Source organism: Phycodurus eques, chromosome 2 (assembly GCF_024500275.1).
Source record: "Phycodurus eques isolate BA_2022a chromosome 2, UOR_Pequ_1.1, whole genome shotgun sequence".
NCBI lineage: Eukaryota > Metazoa > Chordata > Actinopteri > Syngnathiformes > Syngnathidae > Phycodurus > Phycodurus eques.
In genome coordinates, this window is record NC_084526.1 from 44,044,284 (window position 1) to 44,071,383 (window position 27,100).

Genomic DNA, 27,100 nt, shown 5'->3' on the forward strand with positions numbered 1-27,100 from the left:
ATTGGAGTCCTGTGATGGATTTCGAGTTTAAGTGAAGTGATTACTGTGTGGTTGTCAACTCTTTTGCAGGGAGAGGTCAAACAGTCGTGATATTTTTTCCCCCACATGTAGGTTGTACCTTTCTTGCTTTGATCTGGTGTTTTAATGCCGACTGTACCTTGACACGAGCGCTCGTCGGTCAGCAGCTTGAAGCCTTTCCTGCAGTTGCACTCAAAGCTGCCGATGGTGTTCCTGCAGAAGTGGTCGCAGCCGCCGTTTTCAAGCTCGCACTCGTCGATGTCTGCCGACCAGAGCGTGCGGGAAGCCGTTTGAGCATTTCCAATCCCACGTGTACTTGGACGCTAGTTGTCCTCACTAGTAAGACAAGTCAGTGCACTAATACAACGACTGTGTCTTACTAGAAATGTTTTTTTCCACTACGAGTGGCGCTTTTTCGGCCACTATTACAAGGTTACAGCGGATATCGGCAATCGACTGAACGCTCCGACGGCCTCGCGAAAGCTGTTTGAGAATTCATTTGTTATCCTTGATCTCTATCTTGAGGTCCGTGCACTGCGATGCTCTTTGTCGTCACAACTGCGGCATGCTAGTAATACAACTATGTTAGTCGTGAGGCTAAACTGTACACTAGTTGACATATGTTTGCTACTAGTACTACTAGTGACATTTAGGGCTGCCACGAGTGAATAGTTTTAGAATCGATTATTCTTTCGATTATTCCGAGTGACATTCTAAAATTTGACGAGTTAAATAGGTCGTTAAATAGCTAACGCTTCACTAGTAATACTTGTAGTGCGCAGAAGTCAACTAGTGCAGAGTTTTGTCTCACTGGTAACATGAACTTGTCCTCCTAGTATGCCAAGGTTGTCTACTCGTGTGCAGAAATGTCATACGATAGTGGAAAGAACACGATTCAGAAGACGCAGGCATTCTACGAGCCCGCCAAATAGTCTCACTTGTGAAAACAAACAGCATACTAGTACAAGACCTTAAGCTAGAAATGGAATTCTTGCTTCAACGGCGTTCCGTGCGAGCGTGCGGCCGCTTTGCGAATGATCTGAGCGGACGAGCGGCAGACGCACCTTTGCACGTTTTGGCGTCCGGCTGCAGCGTGAAGCCGACGGGGCAGCTGCAGCGCACGCCCGTCGACGTGTCTTTGCAGGTGCAGTCGCAGCCCCCGTTGTTGACCGCGCAGGTCTCTGCGCGATGCGAGCAGACAAATGGAAAAATGAAATGCGCAAAAAAACACAACATTTTCAAAAGATGTGAGCATGCAAGCCACTACTGCACGTGTGCGCGTGTGTTTTATTGCACTTTATATGATATTATTGCAAACATTATTGGATGATATGACGGAGATCTTTTTTTCATTTTGACTTACTTTCTCCGTTTTTTTCGGTTCTTTCCTATTGAACACAGTCGAAAGGCAGCAGTGTTTGGTAAACCGTTTGAGCATTTTTGCCAAACTCTTTGCTATCCGTATACTAGTACATTCATTTTCTCAGCAGTAAGACAATTCAGGTCCAGATTGTGTCTTTTTTCACGACTGCCTTTCACGTTTGTATTTCTACACACTAGAAAGATAACTTTCTGCATTCTAGTGGGACCACTGCATGTTAATAGTGAGGAAAAACCGTACACCAGTTGACTACTAGTAGTACTCGTGACGCGCTGGATGTGAACGTGTAGAATTTTATAATGTCACTAGTAGTACGAGTAGTCCGCAGTGATCAACTACTGCACACTTTTGCCTCACTAATAACATGTAGTTGTCCTACTCGTATGCCAAAGTTGTCGTACTAGTGAGGACAAAGAGCATTGGAGTACATGCAATTTTATTATTATTATTTTTTTTTTTTTGTATTTGTTATGCAAGACTTATTCAGGTAGCTCAAGTGGAAATTCAACTCACACACCACACGCAGAACCGGATGAATTGCCCTTAAGCTGCGTGTGAATTATAATGAATAATTGATTTGATTCGATTCGATTCTTGCTATTCATCTTCAGGTTGTACTCGTACAGGTGTGTCAAACTCAGTTTTGTCGCGGGTCACGCCGCGTCGTCGTCACGGTTTCCCTCAGAGGGTTGTTGAATGTGAAATGATATAAATGTTGGCTCACATCATAATATTAACACAACAAATTGATGGATACCTAGTTTTGAAATCTGAAGTCAAGGATAATAGTTTGTTCAACTGTTGTTCCGAAAACGATCGCAATATCTCAACAATAGTATTTATGACATCGTTCGGAAAATGCTTGCAGTGTCTCAACGATATTATTTATTCCGTATGAGAATTTGATCAAGAATCATGGGGGTTGACACAGCTGATTTGCTTTCGCGGGCCACATAAAATGACTTGGCGGGCCAGATTTGGCCCCCGGGCCTTGAGTTTGGCACCGAAGTGCTAGTCGGTGAAGATTGGCATTAAGTAAAAACAAAAAAGGTTACTAGTGAGACACAATCATTCTACTTGTGTGCCCTAGTCATTCTACGGGTGGACTGAAATGTCTTACTGGTAAGGACAACGAGCCTCGTAGTCCAGGGACCTTCAGCCGGATGGCAGAAACGCTCAGACGGCTTTCCACAACGCTGCGGTTGTGGTTGAACGACACCGAGACCAAAGAGTTCCCGTTACACATCGGCGACGATCTTTGGAACCGCTCCGAGTTGCCCTCGCGCAGACAGAACGCAATACGGTCAGGCCCACACACGCCGCGGACACAACATTAGGCACGCCTGCGTCGTACGGGGAGATCCAGTCGGCGACGGTGTTGCAAAAGAAATCTGCCTGTACGAAGACAACTACAAATGTCACATGCCAGGCGTCCTCCAAAAGGTTCAGGATTCCGGAATAGGATGTACCAGAATCGTTCTCAACTTGGTGATAATCAACATGAAAATGAAGTTGATGAATGTGTCATTATGTTCAGGCTCGACTCGCAGTGTCAGCGGGGTATTTCTTTCGCCGTACGTTTATTATTGTGTTTGCGGTTCGGTTTTGTCGGGATGATCGAATGCGGAGCTTCACTCACAACAATGTTTCCAATGCCGGCGCCAATCAGAAGTGCGCGTTACCTATCGATGGTGCAAGCGTACCTAATGAAGTGTCCAGTGCACCGTTCGCAGTCTTTTCACACCAAGTACCCCGATACGATACCAATACTTAGCTCTCCGAGTACCACCGCTATACAGTAGCAGAGTGGGCCTACGGGTTCATCAGAACAAGACCGAGATTTTCTTCCTAAAAAGTACGTCGAGCTCTCTTACGCTCTGTCTGTCATTTTCTACTCTGTAACCCAACCGGTCGAGGCAGACGGCAACCCCACACTCAGTCTCGGGTCCGCTCGAGGTTTCCTCGGTCGCCTCGGTCGCCCCAGCGCTTGCTCACGTGCGCTTCAGTCGGTCTGTTAATGAGTGACAAGTGGGGTCTTGGACCTGCTCCGTGTGTAACGTGCCCCGACGCGACGGCTGTTGTGATTCGGGGCTATGGAAAAAAAGAATGGAATTGTAAAAACTGTCGCGCAGATGCTAATCGTTAGCCCATCTATGGCAGTTCCCATTATGTGTTGACATTTAGCCAGCGGACTTCGAGGGAAAATTGTTTGAAATACGCAAAGCGTGTGTGGCAATTCACGGCTTGAAGAAGAAGAAGAAGAAGAATCGGTCACTCCGCGCCAAACTGCCGAGCCGAGTTGAGTTCACTGCCACCGAACGCCGCTCGCATCTCCAAATTTTCACTCGCGAGCCAAAGCAAAACAAATCGGCAGAAGGACGGCGGCTCGTATCTCGACGAACCCGTGAGTCGGGTCGCTCCAAATCCTAATAGGAGCGAGCGCAAACTCGAGGCCCCCGCGGGGACCGGATCCCGCCTGCCGCATCTTTTCACGTGGCTAACTCAAGCAAATTATGTGCGTCGACTTCACATTTCTTCCAAATCGGCAAATTGTCTTTGTAAAATAAACAATATTAGAAAACAATATGGGGGGGGGGGGAAAGAATTCCTTGACTTGTGATTTGTAAACCATTTGCGCGTGGATTTGATTGTGTATACGTCATATTATAACGAGGCGTTGATGCATTTGGATGCTTTCGCTCAGGGAAACCATAAGTGGCGTGACGTGACCTGCGACTGAAAGCTCCGAGTTAAGTGTTGAATTGACATTAGCCTCCGTGCCGGCGGGATTAAACGCGGCTCGCTTCTGAACTTGAAAGAGATCGCGCGTCGGCGGGCACGCGTTTAGCGAGGCTTTATGACTAGCGTGTCGGGAGTGACCTGAAAACGCGCGGAATCCAAAGCGCGGGGACGAGGCTCTCACACGCCGCCGGCCTCCCCGAATGGAAGGAAAACGTGAAATGTGCCACACTGTCACAAGCGCCTCTTTTTCAAGGGAGAAGCAGCGGGCGAGACTGCGAGTGCGCGCGGTCATTTCACAGTTTGCTCAAAAGGCTGAGGAATGCGCCGCTTTACTTGACATTCCGCCTCTCCGACGCCCGGCACTTCCCGGCAGCTCCGCGTGCCGTCACACAAGCCGACAGACTGACGTTCAGACCGCCATATTACCCATCAGAAGCCTCCGCTTGACCCGTTTGTCCACCTCGGCGAAGGGCGTGGCGTCGCGGTCCGATGGTTCGGCGGCGCCCTCGTCTCGCTCTGCGACACAAAGCTTCGAGCTTAGAGCACAGAGTCACTATTCACACATTACTGCTCGGGCACAACAAAGCAAGTCACGATGAGGACCGACGGCCGTGCCGCTCGCGCCGCCGACGTGTATCGCGGCTATAAAAAGTCCACACGGCCCTCTTCGAAGCCCAGCTTTTTGTGATGTTCGGAAATGAGACCGAGATGGATCCTATCGAAACATTTTCCACCGTATCATCCGTACGACTCCATTTTCGTAGGATCAAATAATGCGGTTGCACAAGTGCGCACACCTTCTTATAACTGGGGACCACACACCTGCCACCATTTAAAGGGCCTCCGATGAACCCCAAATCGAGCTTAGCTGCTCTAGTAGGCTTTCCCTGTTTGTTTGCTTTTTTTTTTGCTTTTGTTTTTTTTTGCTTTCAAACAGAAGCCTGAAGGTTTTGCGCTAACACCGGCCGCTATTCGGAACTGTTCGTAATTCCTTCCACCTTATCTCGGGCCGCGCTGCCCCGTTGTGTTCGCGTCGTCGTCATCGGACCACCGCCGCGACGACGACGCCATTTTCCGACATGTATTCATTTAATCATTATTCGTGCGTATATTATATCCATCCGTCCATTTTCTGTACCGCTCTATCCTCACTAGAATAGTAGAATATCTCATATTTCATACTTATTGGAATTAAAAATCGTGCAACTGCGGTCCAAGTCCAAACATCTGTCAAAGCTATCAATATTTCATGAAATATGAACAATAACATTCATTTATACTAACATGCAGATATCAGGAAAATGTTCTGAGTATAATAATGGCTGAAAACTAAAGCTCGATTATTACCAATATTAAAGTGAAAGAGCTGCCTTTTCTCTATTCCTAGCTGCACTTCACTTCAAAACAAAAACAAATGGCGTGAGCCCTTTGTAGTTGTCAGCGGCTCATCTGCGGTATGCTTCGGGCGGGGTCATTTGTTTCGTGTATGTTTTTGTTCTTCTGCTTGGATCTCGGAAGCCAAGAGTAGTTTTTCCGGGAACGTATTCTGTCGTCCAGAATAACAGCGGCGTCGGTGCTCGTCGCGCGGCGTGTTTGCACTCGCGCTTTTCGGCCGTGCGCGCGCGCCGAGAACGCCGATCTGGAAAGAAAGATGCGCAGATGCGGCGTGCTCGGCCCTCGCACGCACATACGCGGATATCTGCGGCCCGAGCCCGATCCTTCACTACTGTGTTTTCATTCATTCGTCCAAATAAGCTGCGCTCGACTAAAGAAATAAAGTTTGAAAATAAGCCGGCCCCCGGCCCGCGCCCTCGTCCACTTGCGGTCGGGTTTTCGTTCTATTTTGACAGGAAATATGACAAAACCCACTGAAAAACTCTTTTAACAAGCGCTTTCGCGCTGTTCCTTCTCCGCTGTGCAGGTTTGAGGTGGAAAAGATCCTTAGCCCCGCTCACAACGTCTGTTTTTATAGCTGCGCCGTTCCACCAAATGGAAATATTCCGGATGCCTTTTGTCGAACTTCATACACCTTCACCCAAAATTCATCTTGACATATTTGGTATCTTTGGAGAAGTACTGCACGCCGTATCCAATGAAACTCTGCACATTTGCGTCCGCGTAGTCCGCATGGCACGAATGGACAGCGACGGACCCGCAAGGAGGTCTGCGTGCTTTCTATGGCTTCAACTTCTGCTTGAGAGGAGTCGTTCGTCTTTTGGGAATTGTGTCGCAATTCTATTTCTGATGCTTTTTCATTTGAAACTGCTGACCAATGACTCTGGTCGAGTGGTCGTATGCTGTAGCCGCTCGATAACGTACCAGGAGAAAAACAATTCAACAATTAATGTCCGTTTTTTCCTCGGCAGCGAGATAATTCAGCTCACTCGTGCTATTACTAGTGAGGCTTTTGCCACCACTCGTGCCACTTTTATCCTACTCGTACCACCTTACACGTGAGCATTTATCGGACATCCCGGATCTCGTTCATATCTCCTCGATATCGAATCAAACGCTCAGGCTGTTTCGATATCGTAACTCGCTTCAACCGGACGGACTGTTTCTTGAACCAATCATATTTCAAAGACATCCTCGCTGGGCCACAGCGACGTCAACACGTTTTCCGTCCTCTGTCAGAGCGATTGGCAGAACGCGTCGCGGCGATCGCAGCGCTTCCTCGGGCGAAGCTTTTGCGCTGTCGACGGCTTACGGACTGAACGACGTACTTCATTGTTTAGACTTTCTTACCGATAGAGGATGCGAGGAGAAGGTAACGTGGTCACAGTTAGTATCCGAGGTTAAGGTCAAATAAAGGGACGAGTGCCGTCGGATGGATGTTCGTGGAAGACAAAGCCGGCAGGGCTCTGAGAGCGACGGACCGGGGGTCAAATGGCGGAGCGCAAAAGCAAAGTCCGAAGCGAACGTTTGGCTATTCGCTGCACACAAATGGAGCAAGTTGCCAACGGGAGGGACGCGAGCCCCGAGTGTGCGTGTTTCCAAGTCCACGTTCAAAGCTCGTCCTTTTTTCCATGCTTTCTCGCCCATTTCCACTTTTAAATGCTATTTCTTGCACTCTCTCCTCTTTGTTTTAAATGTTTATAAGCTGTTTTTTCTTTGTTTCACGTAAAGCACATTGAGTTACCTTGTGTATGAAATGCGCTACATCAATAACTTTGCTTCATCGAGCCATTTCGTTGGTCATATGCATTTATGACACATTGTTTTCTGTATGTGAACTACAGTTATTCTCTATAAAATGCATTTTCTTGGGGGGGGGGGGGGGGGTTCATGTTTGGGTGTCTAAAACATTCCTTGGCTTTCCGTGAGTTCCTATGGGAAACGGTGCTTTGGTTTTCATCGGATTTGGCTTTAGTCAGAAGTTTCGGAAGGAAAACCAAGGTTCCGCTGTATTTGGTCGTTTTCATTCGCTGAATATTCATTTGGAAGTGCTCCAGGCGACGTACGTGGCACGTTGGCGTGCTGCTATATTGCGCTTTTGCGCAGTGTCGACGGGTTCTACGATTGTGACGGCATCGAGAGGCGTGCGTGAGACATACGAGACGGACCGAAAGACTTACCGACACATGACCTCCTGTCAGGCTGCAGGGCGTACCTGACGTGACACTTGCATACGGGGCCGCTATCCGTGTCCTCGCAGGTGTGCTGGCACCCCCCGTTGCCATGGTTACACGTCACTAAGGGGGTCAACAACACGCAACCGTGAGCCGCGCGGTCAGCGATTTTCGAGCCGTCCGGTGCGTCGGCGGAGGGAACGCGTCACACACGTACGGATGCAGCCTCTCTGGTCGCGCGCCAGCTCGAACCCTGGGCGACACTCGCAGGCCACGCCCCCTTTGGGCGCCTCTTTGCAGATGTGGGCGCAGCCGTGCTCTTTATTCATACAGCTGAGGCCCTCTGGGATGCAGAGAGAAAGACAATGAGGCTCTCCTACAGTGAGCGAGCGGCTCCACACAAAAGACGCTCGTACTGAGAGATTTGCGCGGGGGCCGATTGCTCTCACGCTTTTGGGACAATAGAAAACATGAACCGCTGTGTTATTTTGGGCTAAATAAACCGGAGACGAGTTTGATTTGTTTCGTTATTATGCTCGCGACGCAAAACCCGTGCATCTCAAATCATCTTTTCCCGTTGGAATGAATGGAAATGCATTTAATCCGTGCGGAAATTGTTGTAATGCGGAATAGGGAGCGGACCAGATAAATGACGTCCATTGTAATTGCATTTTTTGTTCTTAAAACCTCCAAACATTCTTCAGTAAACAGCGATAACCCGCCAGTAAACGCTTTCACCGGGGGGGGGGAAAAGAAAACATTTATTTGAAAAAATTCTCGGTTTATTTTTACGTATTTAGTTCGTTTATGAAAGACGACCACCTTATTTTAAAGAGGAAAAATAGCAGTCCATAATATTGAACTTGTATCAAAACACACATTCATGACATAATGAAATAGAATGAGGAAGTATTCGACTGTTTTTGTCACGCTGCATCAATTGAATGCCGCTCCTTCCGGCGTTCCCGCCTCGGCCACGGGAATCCCACTTCAGTTGCAGTTCGAGGCGGTGCTGCCCGGATGCAGCAGCCAATCATATCGCAGCAAGGCGTGACCTGCCTCGAAGCGGGATTCATAATTCAAACGCGCCATTGAGACGTTCAAACTCCTCTCTCAGCTCATCCGTATGGCACTAATATTAGTTGCTCTACGCAGAGGATAAAGAATATATGACTATGAGTACTGTTATATTGTCTGTCTACATGTTGCTGCAGGATTTGTGTTCAATCAAATGATTAAAGGGTTAAAGCACAGATGTTAATTAGTATTAGCATTAGGCCAGTGGACTGAAAGGCTAAGCTACGCGGTTGTTTTCAATATTCTTTCTGTTCTATGCTGCTTACTGTAACGTGTGTTGAGTTGAGTTCACTGCTACCGTGCGGCGCTCGCAAGTCAAAGCAACGACAACCAAAAAAGGCTCGTATCTCCAAAGATTCGAAGGAGACGGAAGCCAGCTTGACGCTGTCGGGCCTCCTCCAAACTGGAGACTTTTCGCGCCCCCGAAAAGTCTCCAGTTTGTTACGCGCGAGCGACCCTCGTGAGGATAAGCGGCACAGGAGACGGACGGACGGATGGATGGACGAGCATACTCGTTTGCACGCTGACAGGGGTTTTGAGCGTCCGACAAGCCGTTTGATATCCGTTGACGAGCGGCGAAAGCTACATGTGCTCGGACGCTCTTTGTGCTCACTCGTGAGACAACTGTGTCTTCCTCGTGGCACTTTTTCAACTCTGAGTTCCGCTTTTGGCTTTCTAGTACGGCACAAAGCTTCACAGGATATCCTCGATATCGAATAAATGAATTCCGCGCGCTCGTGGAATGACTCTGTTTCACTCGTATCGCTTTATTCCACGACTAGCGCGACTTGCTACATGTTACTCGTGAGGCAAAACTGTGCTCTAGGTGACAGTTAGTTTTTGTTCTACTATTGACTCTTAAGTACCGAAACCGCAACCGAGTCCCGATAACCAATAGTACTTTTGAAACACACGATGATTCGCCATTGTGTCAAACCGCCGCAGTGTAGCGCCAACTAGTGGCGAAGAGGACTTAACGAGACGCACTTGGCAAATAACGATTCAGATTCTGATGATTCTGATTCGGATCGGTACTCGCCCATCCCTACTAGGCACATTATAAAATTCTACTAATTACCATCTAGCACTTCACCAGTAGTACTAGTAACCTCCAGCTGTCACCAAGTGCGCGCCTCACTAGTAACAGTTTTCGTACTAGTGTGAGGAAATGTCACACAGTAGTGAAAGGCGGTCGTTGAAAAAAACGTTACTTGTAAGACAGTCGTTCTACTAATGCGCTGAATTCTCTAACGCGTGAGGACAGCGAGCGAACTCGTGAGCGCGATGGCGTAAACGTTGCAACTGCGTGTTGCGCACTCACCGACGGAGCGGTGGATGCACGTGTGCTGGTTGTCGCTGAGGAAGAAGCCGTCCTTGCAGCGGCACTCGTAGCTGCCCATGGTGTTGACACAAGTGTGCTGGCAGCCACCGTTGTTGAACTTGCATTCGTCCACATCTGAAAGCAAAACGCCGGAGACATCCGCGGGAGTTTGGGAGAAAAGCGGTGTACAAACCACGACCCGGGGGCCATTTTCAGCCCGCTGTCTGTTTTTCGGGGGCACATACGTACCAAAATGAACATTTGACAAGGCCCTGCGTATACATGGATATAAAAAGTCCGAGTCGCCGCGCTCCCGCTTCAGAAGAACTTCGTTCGCATCAGTTGTTATCCTGTGCAATTGATATGTGCAGTTAGCTAGCTAGCTACACCAGAAATGCAGTCCGCTGGCGCGGCCGTTTTAGAGCGCCTCGTTGTCGGCTGTGAGTGTCCGCACCTCACGCAGAGAAAGGTAAGAGAAGCAATAAGGGGGGGGAAGTCAGACATGACAGCCAGCGTGGACTGGGGCTTTGGACCGGCGCGGCCGCTTTAGAGCGCCTCGTTGTCAGCTGCGAGTGTGTGCAGGTCACGCAGAGACTGACGCGAGACTGAGGAGGCGGGAAAAGAATTACAAAAAAGTCCGACTGGACATCCGGCGTGCGGAGAGGGCTTCGCGCTGGCGTGGCCGCTTAGAGCGCCTTGTTGTCGCAGCGTGGAAAAGCCCCGCGACGACCTTTTGGGATATATTGCAGCCACCGGAGGCTGTGAGCAGATATATTTTGACGGCTCAAACGGTTTTGTGTGTGGCCATGAGAAAGATGCTAGACTAAATGCGGTCGCTGAAGTGGTATTCGATTGACGGTTGAGCGGGCCGTGGTTTCAGCGCATTCAGCGGACCCGCCCACGACGTTTGAGAGTGGAGAGAACGGCGTTATTTTTTTAGCCTCGTTTTATCTTTTTTAAATCATTCAAATTTGGCAGCGTTGTTAACAGGCTTCTCTGTGGTGTTATTTAGTTCCACTTTCTAAAAGACACAACTGAAAGAATGTGGTTGCACAAGTGTGCACACCCTCTTATAACTGGCGTGCGTTCAGAATCAACCAATCGCATTCAAACTCGTGTCGAATGGGAGTCAGCACACACCCGCTGCCCCTTGAAGGGCCTTTGGTTAACCCCACATAAAGTTCAGATGTTCTAGTTGGCTTTTCCTGACATTTGAATGTTTATTTCTAGCAGAAGCCTTAACGTTTTGTATTTGTGATTTGTATTTTTGCATATACATTGCATTTTGTGAGCTCCACTGATGGATTGTTAAATCAATGAAAGGTGGGGGGGGGGAAAAGTCAAAGCGTCCCTTGCCTTTTTCCGATTGTTCCGTTTGCAGCCCTTGGTAGAAACCGTTTGAACGCCCCAATCAATCAGCAAATGCGAATCCATCACATCATGGTTTTGTTGATTGCCCCAAACTTACCGTAAATACAGCTTGCTCGTTGCCCCCCCGCCCCTTGCTCATTTCATTTCAGACATAAATATTTATCCGGCTTTTGAGACAGCGCATGAACAAAACCAAAACTATTTGTATTAGGTTACATTTTCTCCCTGTGTGCGAGTTCGAAAGCAAGAAAAGAACTCCCGAGTCGGTGTGAGAAAGTTCGCACGGAGCCAACACAAATGTGACGCGCGCCATCCAAATCCCCCGCGGCCGATCTTACCTAAACAGTCGTGACCGTCGTGGGCCAAATTGAAGCCGTCGTAGCAAGTGCAGCGGTAATTTCCTGGTATATTGTTGCATTCGTGTACACAGCCGCCATTGTACTCCAGGTCGCATTCGTCGATGTCTGACGAGTAAACGGCGCGTCAATCACGGCGACAGGTTGAGCAACAGCAGCTCATTTCGAGTGTGCTAATCATGCTACGCTAAGAGGGGCCCGGCAGGGACGCCGTTCACCGTTGCCTCTCGCACGCACACTCCTGAAACGTCAACACAAGTGAAACGCTCTCATGCGCACTACCGACACATGCGCGTACGCACTCCGCTACTGAAACACTTTCACACGCACGACTGTAATGCTCTCACGCTCACTACTGTAATGCTCTCACTCACACAATGGAAATGATCTTTCGATTGAAATGCTCTCACATAACGCTCTCACGCGCACTACTGAAACACTTTCACACGCACGACTGTAATGCTCTCACGCACACTACTGTAATGCTCTCACTCACACAATGGAAATGATCTTTCGATTGAAATGCTCTCACATAACGCTCTCACGCGCACTACTGAAACACTTTCACACGCACGACTTTAATGCTCTCACGCACACTACTGTAATGCTCTCACTCACACAATGGAAATGATCTTTCGATTGAAATGCTCTCACATAACGCTCTCACGCACACTACTGAAACACTTTCACACGCACGACTTTAATGCTCTCACGCACACTACTGTAATGCTCTCACTCACACAATGGAAATGATCTTTCGATTGAAATGCTCTCACGGGCACTACTGAAACGGCGTCATCTACTGTACTACGAGAACACTTCCATACACATGACTGTAACATTCGCTTCCACACAATAAAAACGCTTCGACACAAACAACTGAGACAACTTGGCTCATATACGCTACAGAAATGGTCTTAGCCGCGATGTTTTCAGCCACATCGCTGGAGCTCTCGTCTATGTCACAATACTGAAAAACTCTGAAAAGCATTCGCCCGTTTAACTGAAACGCTAACACACGACTGACATTTCTTTGATTTGTTTTGCTCCTAGACACACACTTCTGAAAGCCTCTCACACAAACTACTGATGCTTTCATACACACAACTGAGCTGCTGCCATGCACAATGCAGAAATGCTTTTACACACGCACGAGTGAATTTGGATGATTCTTATTTTTCCGCTCACATACGCCGATGATAAGCACTCACGCTGCCGCGCACACACACACACACACACACACACACACCTACCGACGCTCGCACACAACACGACTACTCTGCTGTGAGAGCGTTTCAGTTGTGTAAATCCTGAATGATGTCCCTGACATAAATGTGTATATGTTGATGTTTATGTATATGATGCTATGTGCACACGTTACCTTCGCAGTGTTTTCCGTCTCCTTTAAAGCCCGCTTTGCACGCGCACTTGTATGAGAGCGGGGTCGTCTGGCAAATCGCATCTATGTGACAGCCATCACTGCCCTCTGCGCATGGGTCTGCTTGGAACACCGTACAGCACAGTCAACATGGATTTCATCGAGCGTGGCCAACCAATTTAACACAAAAAGTCATCAAGTTCAAAAAAAAAAAACACACGCATGGAAGAAAATACTGCATGGCCACGCGAGATATACATTTAGCGTCACAATCATCAAGTCAACGTGGAAATTAGGCAAAGAGGGACGAACGAGAGCGCGCTCTTGAAAGCGTGCGTAAAGCAACCGTCTCAAACGCGCGCGCGCACACACACACACACGCGCGCGCGCGCGCACGCCATAGTCCCACCTCGAATCTCTGGAAGCGCAGCGCTTTGGCGACTATTTAACAAGAGCAAAAACAAACAAAAGTCCCTTGCAGCCCAAATAGCTCCCATGGCGATTCGATCCAAGTTTGGAGGTCTGCTCAAAAGGACGCGGACGCACTGGAGTCGCGAGCGAGCGTCCGCCTCATTTTCATTCTCGCCTGTCAATCTGCCGCACAAGGGCCTTTTGAAAAGAGAAAGGAGTGAGCGATAGTCAATGTGCGTGTGCGTGTGCGTGCCCGAGGGGGCGAGAATGAGGGCGTGCGCGTGTGCGCGTCCCCGGCAACGAGAGGAGAGCGAGAAAGGCAGCGTCAAGTGACACGGAGCTGCGCGCGCTCTACCGGAAGTCGTCGCGTACAAAATAAAAGCGTTCCTGCTCAGATCAGCGAATACGCCTTTCGTGTGAAATAATTAACCGAATGTTCCACGTGTACGTTGTTTCACTTGACGGGATTTGGATTGGGTTTTTTTTTTTTTTAAAGCTCCGTAAACGTCTAGTGTTGCTTTGTAAAATCAGCAATAATAAAATACGAAACAAGAAACGCAAACATTTAGTGCGACTAAATCCACGGTTTTCCGCTGCTAACTAGCTCTTTGCTCATTTAGGGCCAAACGTAAATATGGCAAAAAACGCTGACCTAACAACGTGGTTGCTAAGCAACACAGTTTTATCAGTCAACCGGAAGCTTCAAGCAGTCACAATCCAAAACCTCAAGTAAAAAGCATTTAAAAACGTGTTACAAAATAGGATGTGCACACTGCTTGGATGGTATTTGGTTGCATTATTCTAATTCAAAAGTGATGTTAATAAGAAATGTAAGGGACAGCAAATTGTATGCAACCAGCTGTGAGAGTAATTTAACCCCGATACGAACAACCAGCGAATTTAGAGGGGATGGGGGCGCAGTTACGTTGGCAGTTCCTAAAGGTTTGGACTTGTTCAACTTTTCAGTGTTTCAGTACTTTTTGCTGACAAGCTGGACAGCAAAATTCACATTTTTGAAAATGATTTGGAGCTTGCATGTCCTCCCCGTGCCTGCGTGGCTTTTCTCCGGGCACTCCGGTTTCCTCCCACGTCCCAGAAACATGCGCGCTAGGTTCATTGACGACTCTAAATTGCCCGTAGGTGTGAAAGTGAGTGCGAGCGGTTGTTTGTTTGTATGTGCCCTGCGATTGGCCGGTGACCAGTTCCGGGTGTACCCCGCCTCCCGCCCAAAGATAGCCTGGGAGAGGCTCCGGCACGCCCGCGACCCGCGTGAGGAGAAGCGGCTCAGAAAATGGATGGAACACCCGTTGTGAATTTTGACATTAAGATCCTTGTTAGAGAACAGCAAGCTGTGCAAAAAGTACGGAAATATCGATGAGTTGGACATGTGCATTGGAGATTAGAGATGGTCAAATTAAAGCTATAATCCACAACTATTTGTTTTTTAAAAAAAAAAAAAAAAAAAAAGCAATTTTCACCCAAGCCACTACAAGAGTAGATGACAGAATGCTGATTTAGCCTATCAGCTTCTGACACAACTTGCTATATTTTTCAATATTTATTATTTTATGACTACCCTATACATTCCCGCGCTGAATCACTTGGCGGCGTTTTAAAATGGCGTGGCGGAAATGATGTATTTTACCTACGAACGGTAGCTGACTGACTGAATGCTGATTTAGCCTATCCGCTTCTGACACATCTTGCTAAATTTTTCCAAGATTTCCATCCATTTCCTTTACCCCATTTTATTATATGTAGTGACGATCCTATACATTCCCGCACTGAATCACTTGCTGGCATTTTAAAACGGTGTGTCGGAAATGACGTCTTTTACCTACGAACGGGCGGGGCCGTGTATGAACGGCACGCAGGTCGATCGCGAAAGCACGCGGGGTCGGACGGAGGAGGAGCCCGGACGAGCATTTAGCCCAAGTCCTATCGAAGCCACGAAGGCTCTGCTGTAATGCTGGATTCCGGCATTAGGGGGAGCCAGAAATTTCTGATTTATTTAAATTCATCTGTCAAGTTTATAGTAGCTTCATCGTGAAATTTCACCTAAAGCCCAGTGCTTGTATATTGGTGGTTGTGTGTGCCTGAAAACTAACACACACACACTGAATTACAATACAGTACACCAAAACGACTAGCAACCAAGTGTCGGGTGTAGCGCGACTGTTATTATAATAGGTATTTGGCGCCATCTAGCGGTAAGGGCAAACACTTCAACAACACCGTTTTACTTTATTTTAGCTTATAACAACAGTACAACTCTAGGGAACATTGCAAGCTTGCATGGTCAGGGGAAGTGCGCAAAAAACATTTGGAAAAACACTACACCAGCTATCTCAGGAGAAAAAAAAACAAAACAATTTCTGCAATAAATAAATATAAATTAAAAGACAAGGTCATGTAATTAAGGCACATCTCACTTTCAAAAATGCACCTGCCAAAATAAAAAAGGTTTATCAAGCAGTTTAAAAAGGAGCCAGCCATTCTCCTTTCAATGAAAACCTTAACAAGATCAAATAACCCTGCCGCAACAAGCCCAGTTCTGACGGTTTACAAAAATACAAAAATAGGAGCAGAGCCAGTATGCCGTGGCTATCACAGCGCAACCTGAGCATCGTGAACATTACTCATATTTGGGACAATAACAACGAATGCCGACGACGACAGTCGATTCGGGGAAATCGGGACCGAGGGCGCGCGACAAGAAAGCCGCACATTCAAAACGTCTGCATAGTTTTGGCCAGATGGAGTGACGAAGCGCATGCCGTCACCTACGCCTGCCATTTCGAACAGATTACACTTGACGTTCCCTGAACTTTGTATCAAATTAAAATGAGAGAGCTTTGAATGACATTTTAGGACAACGGTCGAAAAGGAACGATAACCCGGGTTCACACCGAAACCACGGGTAGTGGTTCGCCATTCTTGTAAACAGAACATGTTTGCGTGGACCGGAACTGTATTTACAAAAAACAAAAAACAAAAAAAAGTCCTTTCATTGGCAGCTGTACAAAGGAAATAAATACACAATTTGTTCCCTGCCCCAAAAGGCAGAGAAACACACTGCATGCATTTTCTAATCACGTCTATTCAGATCAATGTGCCCCTCACGAAAAAAAACTAAAAATTGTGATATGCTTCATCTGTCAAAAACATCACAATTGCTTTCTTCGACAAAAAAAAGTAAGTTCTAATTTGGATCCCTGCTTGTCGCTAGCTGCCACGTTCGTGGGTTCGGTACTAAAAAGTCACATGTGAAACAGACAGGATAAACGTTTACAGCATCATGTGGAGGAGTAACTAACACAGAGGCAAAAACAAACCACAGAAAAAGCTGGTATTAGAAGTAGCTGGTGTTTTTGGTTTTTTTTTTCCAAAATGCACATCATGAAAAAATAGAACAGTCTTGATGTATGTATGAATGAAAGTGACAATAACAAGAACAAGAATCACCTAGGTAACCAAAAATAAACAAAATGAGTCTTAGCAAATATTTTCTCCTCATCCTATAAATACAGCTAACGACCCCCCCCCCCCCGGGTCCCAATTTTTTGTTTTATTTTTTCTATTTATTAAAAAAAAAAAAAAAAAAAAAAAAAAAAAAACAAAACAAAAGTTAAAATAATACCCATATGAGGGGCGGGGGGGGGGGGGCAATTACAACTAACCAACAGATCTAAAGAAGGTGAAAAAAGGAAGTCTGCCACTGGAGACAAATTCCAGATGAGTGCCACGGATAACCCGCGCGAGGTTAAACAAGCGCCATCACCAGGTTTCGTTCCTCCGGGAGTTGCGGCGGGAGTGTTTCCGGAAGCAGCGAGGGGACCTGCGAGGCCGCCAGCGTCTTCTGCGTTTTGGAATTGCAGCAGGGCTTAAAGAGCCGAGGATCGATGATCACCTCCCCGAAGCGGCCCTTGCACACGATGCCGCAGCAAATCTTTTGCCTGCGAATGACAAGAAACGACATTGCTCGCTAAAGCGCACGAGACTTTGCACAGTGACCCTCATCGCGGGGCATTCGGATCGTGAGCGGCTCGGCGCCGATACCGCTTTACACACGCACAGCTCGGATTTGAGAACTTGCTAATAAAGAGTACCGATAACCGCTAAAGCCATTACGTCGTAACAAACGGTCGATAAAAGACGAAGAAAGAAAGGGCAGAACGTAGCCTGGCGGGTCGACACATAATTGCCGGACGCCGCGTTACCGATGAAATAAAGAGAGTAAAAAGAACAACAGTGCTTTGTGAGAATATCACACGCTAAAAAGGAAAACTGAAGGGATACTTTAATCACAGCGTTGCTTATTTCCGTTGACTTGGCCGCCACCTGGTTCGGCATCCATTTTGAAGAGCATCATTTGCACTCTGTGGTATCCTTTGAATCGGAGAACCAGTACAAATGTACTTCAAGTGACAAAAACATGCTTCAAATACGTCAAGCTCATTATTCCTTTTTACCTAGGACAATTTGAAATTTCGGTAGAGATTTCGGCGAGACTCTCGGAATCCGACGCAGATCTGCTTTCGCGGGTCACATAAAAATGACGCGTCGGGCCGGATCTGGCCCCCGCCGGAGATTTTCTAAATCCTTACCTTTTCCAGTACGAGCGGTCCAAGAAAGAGAAAGCGGAAGGCGAGGAACGCCTTTGTTTGGACTCTACGTCGGAGCCGTCGTCCGACGGGTTGCTGTAGCTGGGCGACTGGGCGGGAGACACGCTGGAGGTGGTGCTGTGAGCGTCCGAGTCTGCTCGCCAACCAAAACGAAACATTCGGTCAAGGGGAGAGAGGCGACGCGACGCACCGCCACGCCACGCTACACGTCGGTCGTTTACTCTCAACGGCGGCTAGGCTAGGTTAGCAAGGCCCAAACACAAATCGGAGCCGCTGAACTACATTTACATAGCGGGTATTTCAAGGTATCGGGTACTCGTGAAGGCTGCAGATTATTATAGAGACTTGGACATCCCTATTTACAAACTCAACTTGACTTTTTGTTTCGTGCAATTGTACGACGCAAAGTATTCCCGCCGACCCGTCCTCTTCGTTTTTCTCTCGGCTGCGTCGCTTCCAGTAGGTTGCGTGCTAGAATTATTATTATTATTATTATTTTTTTTTTTTTGTCCAATCAAGACTTTATCCTTTGTGTGTTGCCGTGTCAGCGTAATGTGCCCAAGGTAGAGGTGGGAAACTCAAGGCCCGGGGGCCCAGATCCGGCCCGCCGTATCATTTCATGTGGCCCGTGTAGGCAAATCATGTGCGTCTATTCCATGTTCTTCTTGACCAAAATTTCAAACGGTCATCACTTTTAATCATGTTGAAAACGGCAAGCATTTTTATTGATTTTTTTTAAATACGAATGTGAGGCGTGGGCAGGTGGATGCATTTAGCGTTGAGACCATTTTAAACTGTACAAAAACCAAACGGCTGTACAAAAACGGACGCAATTTAAAGGGACATAAAAGTGTCAAAACAGAATCATACGATAACCAGGGCATGACAAAAACCGAGGTTCCACTGTATCCGTCATGATACGATGGAACGAATGGTTCCACAGTCACGACGGCACTCTGAGGGAAACCGTAACTACAACGCGGCCCGTGACAAAAATGAGCAATGAGACCGGTTTTTTTTTTTTTTTACCAATAGGATTTCTTTCAGCGAGCTGGCTTTCAAGACCTCAGCATTTTTCTGCCCTCTGATCGGTTGATCAGAGCAAACGTTGTTAACGGCAACTTCAACGAGGAAAACATTTCTGTCGCGATCTGCGCACATTTAATAAGCAACATCGCCGGCCGGAGAGTATGGCGTGTTAGATTTTCTTTTTTTTGGTCATTTGATAAATATTACTCGTGAACCGCTCCAAACGATGTACAGTACGTGGCACGGTTGCATGCTGTTCGATTGCATCGTGTACAGCACTGACCGTTTCTGCAATTATAACATGACCGCACCTCCTCTGCAAAAGACACATTCCGCTCCGCTGCCGAGAACATCCTTCATACTGGTTTTTTAACGCATTATTTCTCCGCAGTGTGTAAGGCGAACATTTCCCGGAGCATTTCGCAGGCCACTCATCCTTTCATTCATTGTCCGTCTATATTGATTACGTCATTGCACTCGCAGTACATATTTGACTGTACTCTTCAAAGGTGCAATATCATTTACGATCGTGTGTTCAGTACATACGCAAACGTATCGGCCATTGTTTTGATGAAACGGTAATCAAATTCTTCAAACTGACGATAGACTTAAATCTTCTATGTACAGTTTCTTACCCTGGTCAAGCGCTAAGTTACTGGGGGTACGGACCCCGATGGCCTACCCATTCCGAACGCCGGCCGTGTTGAATTTTGAGACCGGGCCTCTCGCGCACGCTCGGTCGCTCGGTCTCTCTCTCTCTCTCTCTCTCTCCCCCGATTGCAGCTGACGAGATACTCACTTTGCCTCTTTAACTTGTGAAGCCGTTTCAGCTTGCTTTTCTTCTTGCCGTCACCGTTCTTGACCTTTTTGGGTTTTGTCACCTTGAAGCCCGGACCGGCCCTGGCGTCCACCACCTGCGCCGGGTCGGCAGAAACCACGACGACGACGTCAACGTCTGATAACTCGACACGTTATTTCAAATAAGGTGCAAGGCGGGGGTCATTTAGTTCCCACCTGCGCTGCGAAGAGGGCAAACGTGACTTACGTGGTTCCAGTTCTTCTTGGAGCCGCTGGGTAGTTTCTTCCACCTCTTGACCAACAACACGCACGCATTGCAGATGTCCCCGACACGGTCCTCCGACAGCCTATTCATGCGCACAGGTCAAAGCAGTGATTCTTAAGCCTTTTACATAAAGTACTATCTAAAAAAAAAAATTTTTTTTTTTTTTTTTTTTTTTAAATACTCAGCTCTCCCAGTACATACGGAAGTTGAGATTTGATGCTTATCTCCATTTCTGACCCACGATTCCATTTTTTAAATATATATATATATATATATATATATATATATAACACAAACAACAATTAAGCAATATCACATGAGAGGGAGTGATGTATTCACCACACAGCTAGAGCTACTTCTTTGGTACGGATTCAAGCAAAGTGCTACTATATATTAGTCGAGATTTTGGGGGGGTTAAAAATATGAATATTGTTTTCGCTATTTGCAGTCTGCACAAATAGCCATGGCTCACTGGACACTTTTTGGGCCGCTATATCAATTACAAGTTATTCATAATATGTTGTTGTCCCCCCCCCCATTGTTCTCGTAATAGATCGAACAGACTTCTTTCCCGTAAGATACTATCCAGTATTCTATTTTTTTATGAAAACGGGGAAAACTGTTGATACAAGTAAAAAGATGTTGGCAAATGGGCTGTCTTGATGAAACGCAAAGATAATCAGTCTGTTTTTCATGGAGGAGCGCAGAAATCTAAGACAAATTTACTGTTGAGAGGCTGAAATCAGAGGTTTTGTTTTTTGTTTTTTTTTTTAGTAGAAACTATGGCTCTAAACAATTCAATTATCAAAGTAGCTGTCGATTCATTGATTGTTTGCACCCTAATTACACAGTTAAATAAAAACAATTAACCTAAAACAGTATAAAGACTAACAGTTACCAGCAATTTATATAACAAAAATTTAAAAAAAAACACGCTACTAAAAAGTCAAACGACTGAAACGCACTAAGTGACTGACTGATTTCCACACAATAAAAAAAAAAAAAAGAAAAAAGAAAAACAGTGAGTCAAAGCGTGCAAAAACAACTTAACCAAATCAAATAAGCCCTAGACGAGTGACAGAGAGTGACATGTTACCCAAAACAGAGCCGGAACGTGTCTTCATATCGACTGCTGTCGGTGAAACGCGAGCTGGACGACTTGGTCTTGCAAATGCAGCAGCCGTCGTTACTCCGGTAGATCTTTGACTTGTGAAAGCCAAACATCGTCTTCCTTCTTTTGGAGCTCAGCGCGCAGCTAACAGAACCTGGACGAGAAGCACACAGATGAGGTCCGGCACCGCAAAAGTCGAGCACGAGGGCGGCATGTGTGCTGCACACGCTGGCAGAGGCGCTCCGGCATCGTGCAGGAGGGGGGGGGGGCGGTCCCCAGCAAACATCAAACATCAAACATCAGACAAGCTTTGTTTAATTATTCATTGGTTCGTTTTTCAAATTACAGTCCAAAGCGTGTGAGACAGCAGTACCCAAATAATTGGACGAGACCGGGTAAGCCGCATCGCACGAGCATGTAATGTCGAACTACGGCTTCGCAGGAAAACAAGCACTCGTTTAAAAAGCCAAAGTGCGGGGAGGCGCCCGCCCGCCCGCCCGCCCGCCAAGTGACACCGACGTCGTCGACAGACAACACACTTAAGAGAATACGATCCCAAAAAAAAACGAATACAAGTCCGTAGGTGTCATTCGACGACCGAGTGGAAAGACGGCAGCGAGCAAAAAAACAAGAAAAACACACCAAAAAAAGGCTACCCGCGATCAGTTGAAAGCCATCAAACGCTTGGTCGTGACACGGACAACTTTTGCTTTGGCTTTTTTGTAGCTATTCGCTCGAGTCGCGCGTGCTGGGCGAAAAAGGCGAAACGTGGCGTGAGAACGCTCGCTCCCGTTAAATTCAAACTTTTTGCCCGCTACGGCGCCGAACGGGGCTCATTGTTGTTAGCCGCTAGCACGCTGGCTAGCCCGCTCCCCGCAGCACAGCGACGCGCCATGCTGCCGTTCACGTCCATTGTCGGCCGGCGGCTCTCTTTGTGCGCGACTACACGCCGCAACCGCGCGGTCGACATTCAACTACGTTCCACTTTCATTTCACTCGAAGTACATTTGCACAATTTCACCAATGTCATTGCGGCGCACGAGGAATAAACAGAGACTTACCGAGGAAAAACTTTGAATCTTGGCCGTTTTTTTTTTCCTTCTTCTTGTGACGCACTACGCATGCGCATTTTTATGACCGCATACAGCTGGCTATTAAAATCTGATTTGCATAAAAAACCCAAATGAAGCGCGCGAGCGCACCGTGACCATATAAGGCGTGCGGGCGTAGAGTTTGAAATGGGCTCGACCAATGGGAGACTCGCAAAGAGCAGCGGAATTGTGGGAGTTGTGGTGAGCAGCTCCGCGGGAGCGTTGTCAACGGACGTGTTAAAAACTACAATACCCGTAAGCCACCACGTGGACGGCTTTAAAGATAAACAGCCATTTGACATGGCGCGAACGAGTTTGTTTACATGTTCGTGCATGAGAAGAGTTTACGTCGACCATATTGAAAGTCCCCAACGATATTTGCGGGAGCCATAGTAAAAGTGACTCATCTTTAGGTTTTCCACATTGATATCTGGTGCAAAAATACAGTTTACACGTTGCCATCTTCGTAAAATAAAGCATACATTCAGTTGAACCTGAATTCGTCTATGGTTAACTGCCCAAATCAATTTTGAACGTTTTCGCAAAACAAAAAAAGTTGAACACGTTCAATAAACAAGAAGAGTCCAGTTGCCTCGAGTCAACGTTTGCGTGTTGTCATGACCTGGATGACAGAGAAGGGGGAAAAAAAACACTCCTCGCTAAGCACATTTGTATTTTTGATTGACAGAGACAGTAAGCTAAAAAAAATATGTACTTGGGCAGTTAGGCTATTTGGCGAACTATATTTTGTGATGTATAATCAAAACATGTTTCACATCATATTGACAAACTGTTCTATTTTTGAAATTCACTGAAATTACATTACATATGCTTTTATTCTTGATATATTTGTACACTGTACATGGTCAGTCACTTAGTAAACACTACATTGCACAGCTATTTCCGCTTCCCCCCCCCCCCCTTTTTTAGAACAAAAATATATCTTTTCCAAGATGCTCATGTGCGAGTCATACAGGGAGGAGTTCATTCCAGACACTGTTGGCACAGAAAAGGAGTCCTTCAATGATCAAATCTCGACTCCGTACATACAAGTTCAGGTGGCTGACCTCGTCGTTGGCTTTGTAGGAGGGGCAATTTACCTGCTGTGAGAATTGCATAGCATAAAAACCATGACAACAAAATAAGGTGGAGGGCAATAAAAGCAACATGTTTGCTCCCATTATGGATGGCTGCAGGAGGAGAATGAAGGATTTTTATTTTTTATTTCCCCCCCCCCCCTCTCACCCTCCCAAGATGCTGACCGGGTCGGGATGACGGTGGGAGCCATTTCCATAAAGGCCGTCAGTGCGCAGAAAGCCGGACGTTGTTCTTATATCTTTCATCCTGGGATAGAGTCTCATTTTCATGCAAGAAGGAGCATCTTTTCTGCACTGAAGGTATAAAGGTATTTCACATAAAAAAAACAACCGCATACATTTCCCAAGAAAAGGCTGCCGTGGAAATGGCCTTTTTCTTCTTTTGAAGGTTCCACAGTTCAACTCCATCCCTGTCATACACATACTTATAAAGCATACCTCTAACATTTGCTTTAAGCTCTGCATAATGACAATGGAATCAGCGTTGACCACAGAGCAAGCAACCTGACTGATTTTACAAAATAATACTGTTTTTCTCGGATAAAATATATGAACAGCTTTCAACCCCACATCCCCTTAAATGCAGCCATAGTCAGCAGTTCGCTCCAACAATGACAATATCAGTATATCGATTGAATATTTTGAGACGACATTGTAGCACAAGGTCATTGGCCGATAATGTGGAAAACCATGGTTCATAATAGAAAACACACCACATCATCGTGGGATACAACAACCGATTTGAAAAGGCTCATTGCACATCATACAAGATATGGCAAATGTAACAGTTTCTTTAACATAAGCCAAAATATGTTGTCTTTTTAGAGTCTGTTCCTGCATATAAAAGCTTCACCGAATTGGTACAATTGCTTTAAATGCCGACACCTTTCACGAGCGATGACTCCAGGGTGATGTTGAACTCCTGCAGCGTCTGAAGGACTCGGATCAGAGAGTTGACCAGCGAGCGGTCCTTGATCAGCGCGGCGTCCTCGTACATCTGCGCCGTGATTGGGCAGTCCGCGAGGAGTGCAATCCAGTGATGCAGCAAATGGTCCCTGAGAGAAAAACAGTGCATTTTTGGCTAATGTTAGCACGGTGGACCTTCAATTAGCAACTCGATTCAGTGGGAAAGCTCACTGTGTACTGTTTAACAACTATATTTTGAATTTCTCGCAGGTTTTTATATCAACTGATATTTCACTATGACAGCGTGGACGCGTTTAAGCTTGACAACGTTCAACTACACGCGTAATATGATGACAATTCCGAAACGTAAGTGTAACTGTTTACTTTCCGAGTTTCACCCTCCACTGAAGAAAAAACACCGGTCGCCCCAGAAAAACAGGCTGGAAAGAAATTTCAGAGTGTTCATTATGATCATGAAAATAGAATATAAATGATCCAAATCAGCATTTTAAAACATGGATTTAGTGTAATTCAAGCAGATATTTCACACACTGTAGTTAGCAGAACGGTGTGTGTGGCATGCCAAAATCACTTGCATCCAATGAAAATGTATCGTCTAAAAGAAAAGAAGCACATTTTAAGAGCGTTATCGTTGTACTGTACTGGTGTGCATGCAAATGTTTGCCCACTTACAATAATTATTCTCCTACCTTCTGATGAAGACACCAAAGGCAATTGACCATAGATGCCAGCTGCACCATTGGGTAGACCATGTTCATAAGGGAACGACTTAATATTTGTAACATGTTTGGTTATTGTGCGACTCAAAGGTGTGCTTTTGCACCACACACAGATGAGATGACAACAGAAATAGTCGCTACAGCAATCGTTCATATTCTATGCAATATTTCCAGGCAAGCGAAAAAACACCAATGAAATCAAGACAAAACAATCCAAAAAGACCACGAATTCAATGTTCATTTCTCCAAAAAAAAAAAAAAAAAAAAAAGTTCCTTCCTGTTGTCGCCAGTAGTATTATGCTATTTTTTTTGCCATAAAGTGACATCTCAACCTTTTGGTAGGAAAGTCATGTTTTTAAAAAAAAAAAAAAAAAAAAAAATGCAGATATCTGCAAAAATAACTGCCCAAATGAAACTGGCAACTTTGCATATCGGTTGTAAAGGTGTTAAGAGAGGCTTTAACCTCAGCGTCCCTTAGAAAGCCCAAATTCATCGTCGACGCCATTTTGGGCTCGTTCAATGCAAACAGATGTTTCCCGCCTACCTCGCACCCAGACAGATGAGCATCTGGAACTTTCCATCCTTGCCGATGTTTCTCGACGTGTTGTTGATGGCGCGCATGAAGCGGCAGAAGTGGCGCACTCGGCTTTGCCAGTTCTCATCCGGATTCCCGTCCCGCTGCTCTGCGCTTTCGAAGTACACTTGTGCCTTTTCTGTTTCATCAACACAACAGTCAAATGATATGTTCGATGTGGAATAGAGCCGATATTGGATTGAAAAGAGACAGAGGGTCTCACCCAAGAAGTCCCAGATGAAGACATTTTTAAAGAGTCGAGGTGATTTAAAACCGTGCTGGAAAACCTGCTCCAGAGCCCAGACGAGGCCAAACTCCCCGCAGAGGAGAAGAGTCAAACTGCCTCTCTGTAAAGAGTCACAACAACAGATCAAACTGCAACGTATTTGTCGGATGATCATACTTCAAGAGCATTTCAAGACAAAACAGACACATGACAAAGTGTACATAGCGTAGAAGTAATAGTTAGAGACTTTGATTATCTACAAATTCTCTGGTCTACACCAAAGAACGGAACTTCCCCGTACGAATATGTACTTCAAATAAGTACTTTGTACAGTTAAGTTAGGTTACAGCTAGAATGAAAAACTAGTTCAACCCGTGAGGCCACAAAGTACCCGAATGCGACCGTTGTGAAAAAATGACCGTTGGCGACTCTTCGCCACACATCAAGTGATTGAGCGCCGCACGTAAATCGACGCGTCGCGACGGCAAAACTGCGACCCGTTCTCGTGTTTTGCAGCTCCACATACAGTATACTGTTCCCGGCCGCTTTTGTTTTTTGTTGTTTCTTCTTCTCATGAACCACAAAAACATGGCGCGACGGTCAAGGGCAAAGTGGATTGTCACAAACAGAGGAAGAAGGAGAAAGTAGAAAGAAGAGAGAAGTGTATTTGTCAGACAGCTTTTCCATCGCTGTCAAGTGGAAACCCTTCATTGTCTAAATGTGGTCAATTTCATATATTCTCACAAATCAATAGAATTGGTCATCTGGTATTTGTACGCTTTTGTTAACTAGTTTGTTGAAACGAGCTCGAGAACAAATCTATTAACTCTCTCGGTCACGCTTCTAAAACTCACTCGTAAAAACCAGCAACGGTTCAGTTTCATCCGGGTCGCTCGGTGCGCGGCGGGCTTTAATAAGAAAAATATAGGACAAACGGTAGAAAGCCACAGAAACGGACCTTGTTTGGACTACGAGAGAAATGAGCACCTCATCGCCTCGCTCGAAGGGCAGCGA

At 46.4% G+C, this 27,100-nt stretch overlaps 3 protein-coding genes across 13 annotated transcripts in view; all 3 read right to left on the bottom strand.

Annotated features, from left to right (window-relative positions):
- The window catches only part of scube2 (signal peptide, CUB domain, EGF-like 2), a 35,276-nt gene extending 21,337 nt beyond the window's left edge, over positions 1 to 13,939 (bottom strand). For 4 of the 8 annotated variants that reach the window (XM_061670943.1, XM_061670942.1, XM_061670938.1 and 1 more), the window contains exons 1-9: positions 13,623 to 13,806; positions 13,217 to 13,336; positions 11,818 to 11,943; positions 10,109 to 10,243; positions 7,928 to 8,053; positions 7,717 to 7,833; positions 4,568 to 4,657; positions 1,083 to 1,199; positions 158 to 280 (exon numbers count right to left, since the gene is read on the bottom strand). In XM_061670943.1, the coding sequence (XP_061526927.1) occupies positions 158 to 280; positions 1,083 to 1,199; positions 4,568 to 4,657; positions 7,717 to 7,833; positions 7,928 to 8,053; positions 10,109 to 10,243; positions 11,818 to 11,943; positions 13,217 to 13,336; positions 13,623 to 13,710 (1,042 nt within the window). In that variant the 5' untranslated portion in view covers positions 13,711 to 13,806. Of the gene's footprint in view, positions 1 to 157; positions 281 to 1,082; positions 1,200 to 4,567; positions 4,658 to 7,716; positions 7,834 to 7,927; positions 8,054 to 10,108; positions 10,244 to 11,817; positions 11,944 to 13,216; positions 13,337 to 13,622 lie in introns of all 8 variants that reach the window. The other 4 variants (XM_061670941.1, XM_061670937.1, XM_061670939.1 and 1 more) reach the window with 4 other exon arrangements.
- A 3,328-nt stretch (positions 13,940 to 17,267) lies between these two features.
- On the bottom strand, positions 17,268 to 22,540 carry sinhcafl (SIN3-HDAC complex associated factor, like). Its single transcript, XM_061703781.1, has 6 exons — positions 22,514 to 22,540; positions 21,438 to 21,606; positions 20,324 to 20,423; positions 20,078 to 20,192; positions 18,232 to 18,382; positions 17,268 to 17,580 (listed from the first exon to the last, which is right to left on the bottom strand). The coding sequence occupies exons 2-6, from the start codon at positions 21,563 to 21,565 to the stop codon at positions 17,388 to 17,390; spliced, it is 687 nt and encodes a 228-aa protein (XP_061559765.1). The 5' UTR covers positions 21,566 to 21,606; positions 22,514 to 22,540; the 3' UTR covers positions 17,268 to 17,387.
- A 785-nt stretch (positions 22,541 to 23,325) lies between these two features.
- Positions 23,326 to 27,100, bottom strand: part of dennd5a (DENN/MADD domain containing 5A) — a 34,490-nt gene continuing 30,715 nt past the window's right edge. For all 4 annotated transcript variants that reach the window (XM_061670947.1, XM_061670946.1, XM_061670945.1 and 1 more), the window contains 3 exons: positions 26,084 to 26,207; positions 25,831 to 25,999; positions 23,326 to 24,695 (listed from right to left, as the gene is read on the bottom strand). In XM_061670947.1, the coding sequence (XP_061526931.1) occupies positions 24,512 to 24,695; positions 25,831 to 25,999; positions 26,084 to 26,207 (477 nt within the window). In that variant the 3' untranslated portion in view covers positions 23,326 to 24,511. The remainder of the gene's footprint in view (positions 24,696 to 25,830; positions 26,000 to 26,083; positions 26,208 to 27,100) is intronic.

Bases quoted from the DNA above. Each gene is read 5' to 3' on its own strand.
- sinhcafl (XM_061703781.1), bottom strand. From the start codon at position 21,565: ATGTTTGGCTTTCACAAGTCAAAGATCTACCGGAGTAACGACGGCTGC. The intron at 20,424-21,437 runs GTAACATGTCAC...GCGCATGAATAG, and splicing joins ACGTTCCGGCTCTGTTTTGG to GCTGTCGGAGGACCGTGTCG. The intron at 20,193-20,323 runs GTAAGTCACGTT...GACCCGGCGCAG, and splicing joins CCAAGAAGAACTGGAACCAC to GTGGTGGACGCCAGGGCCGG.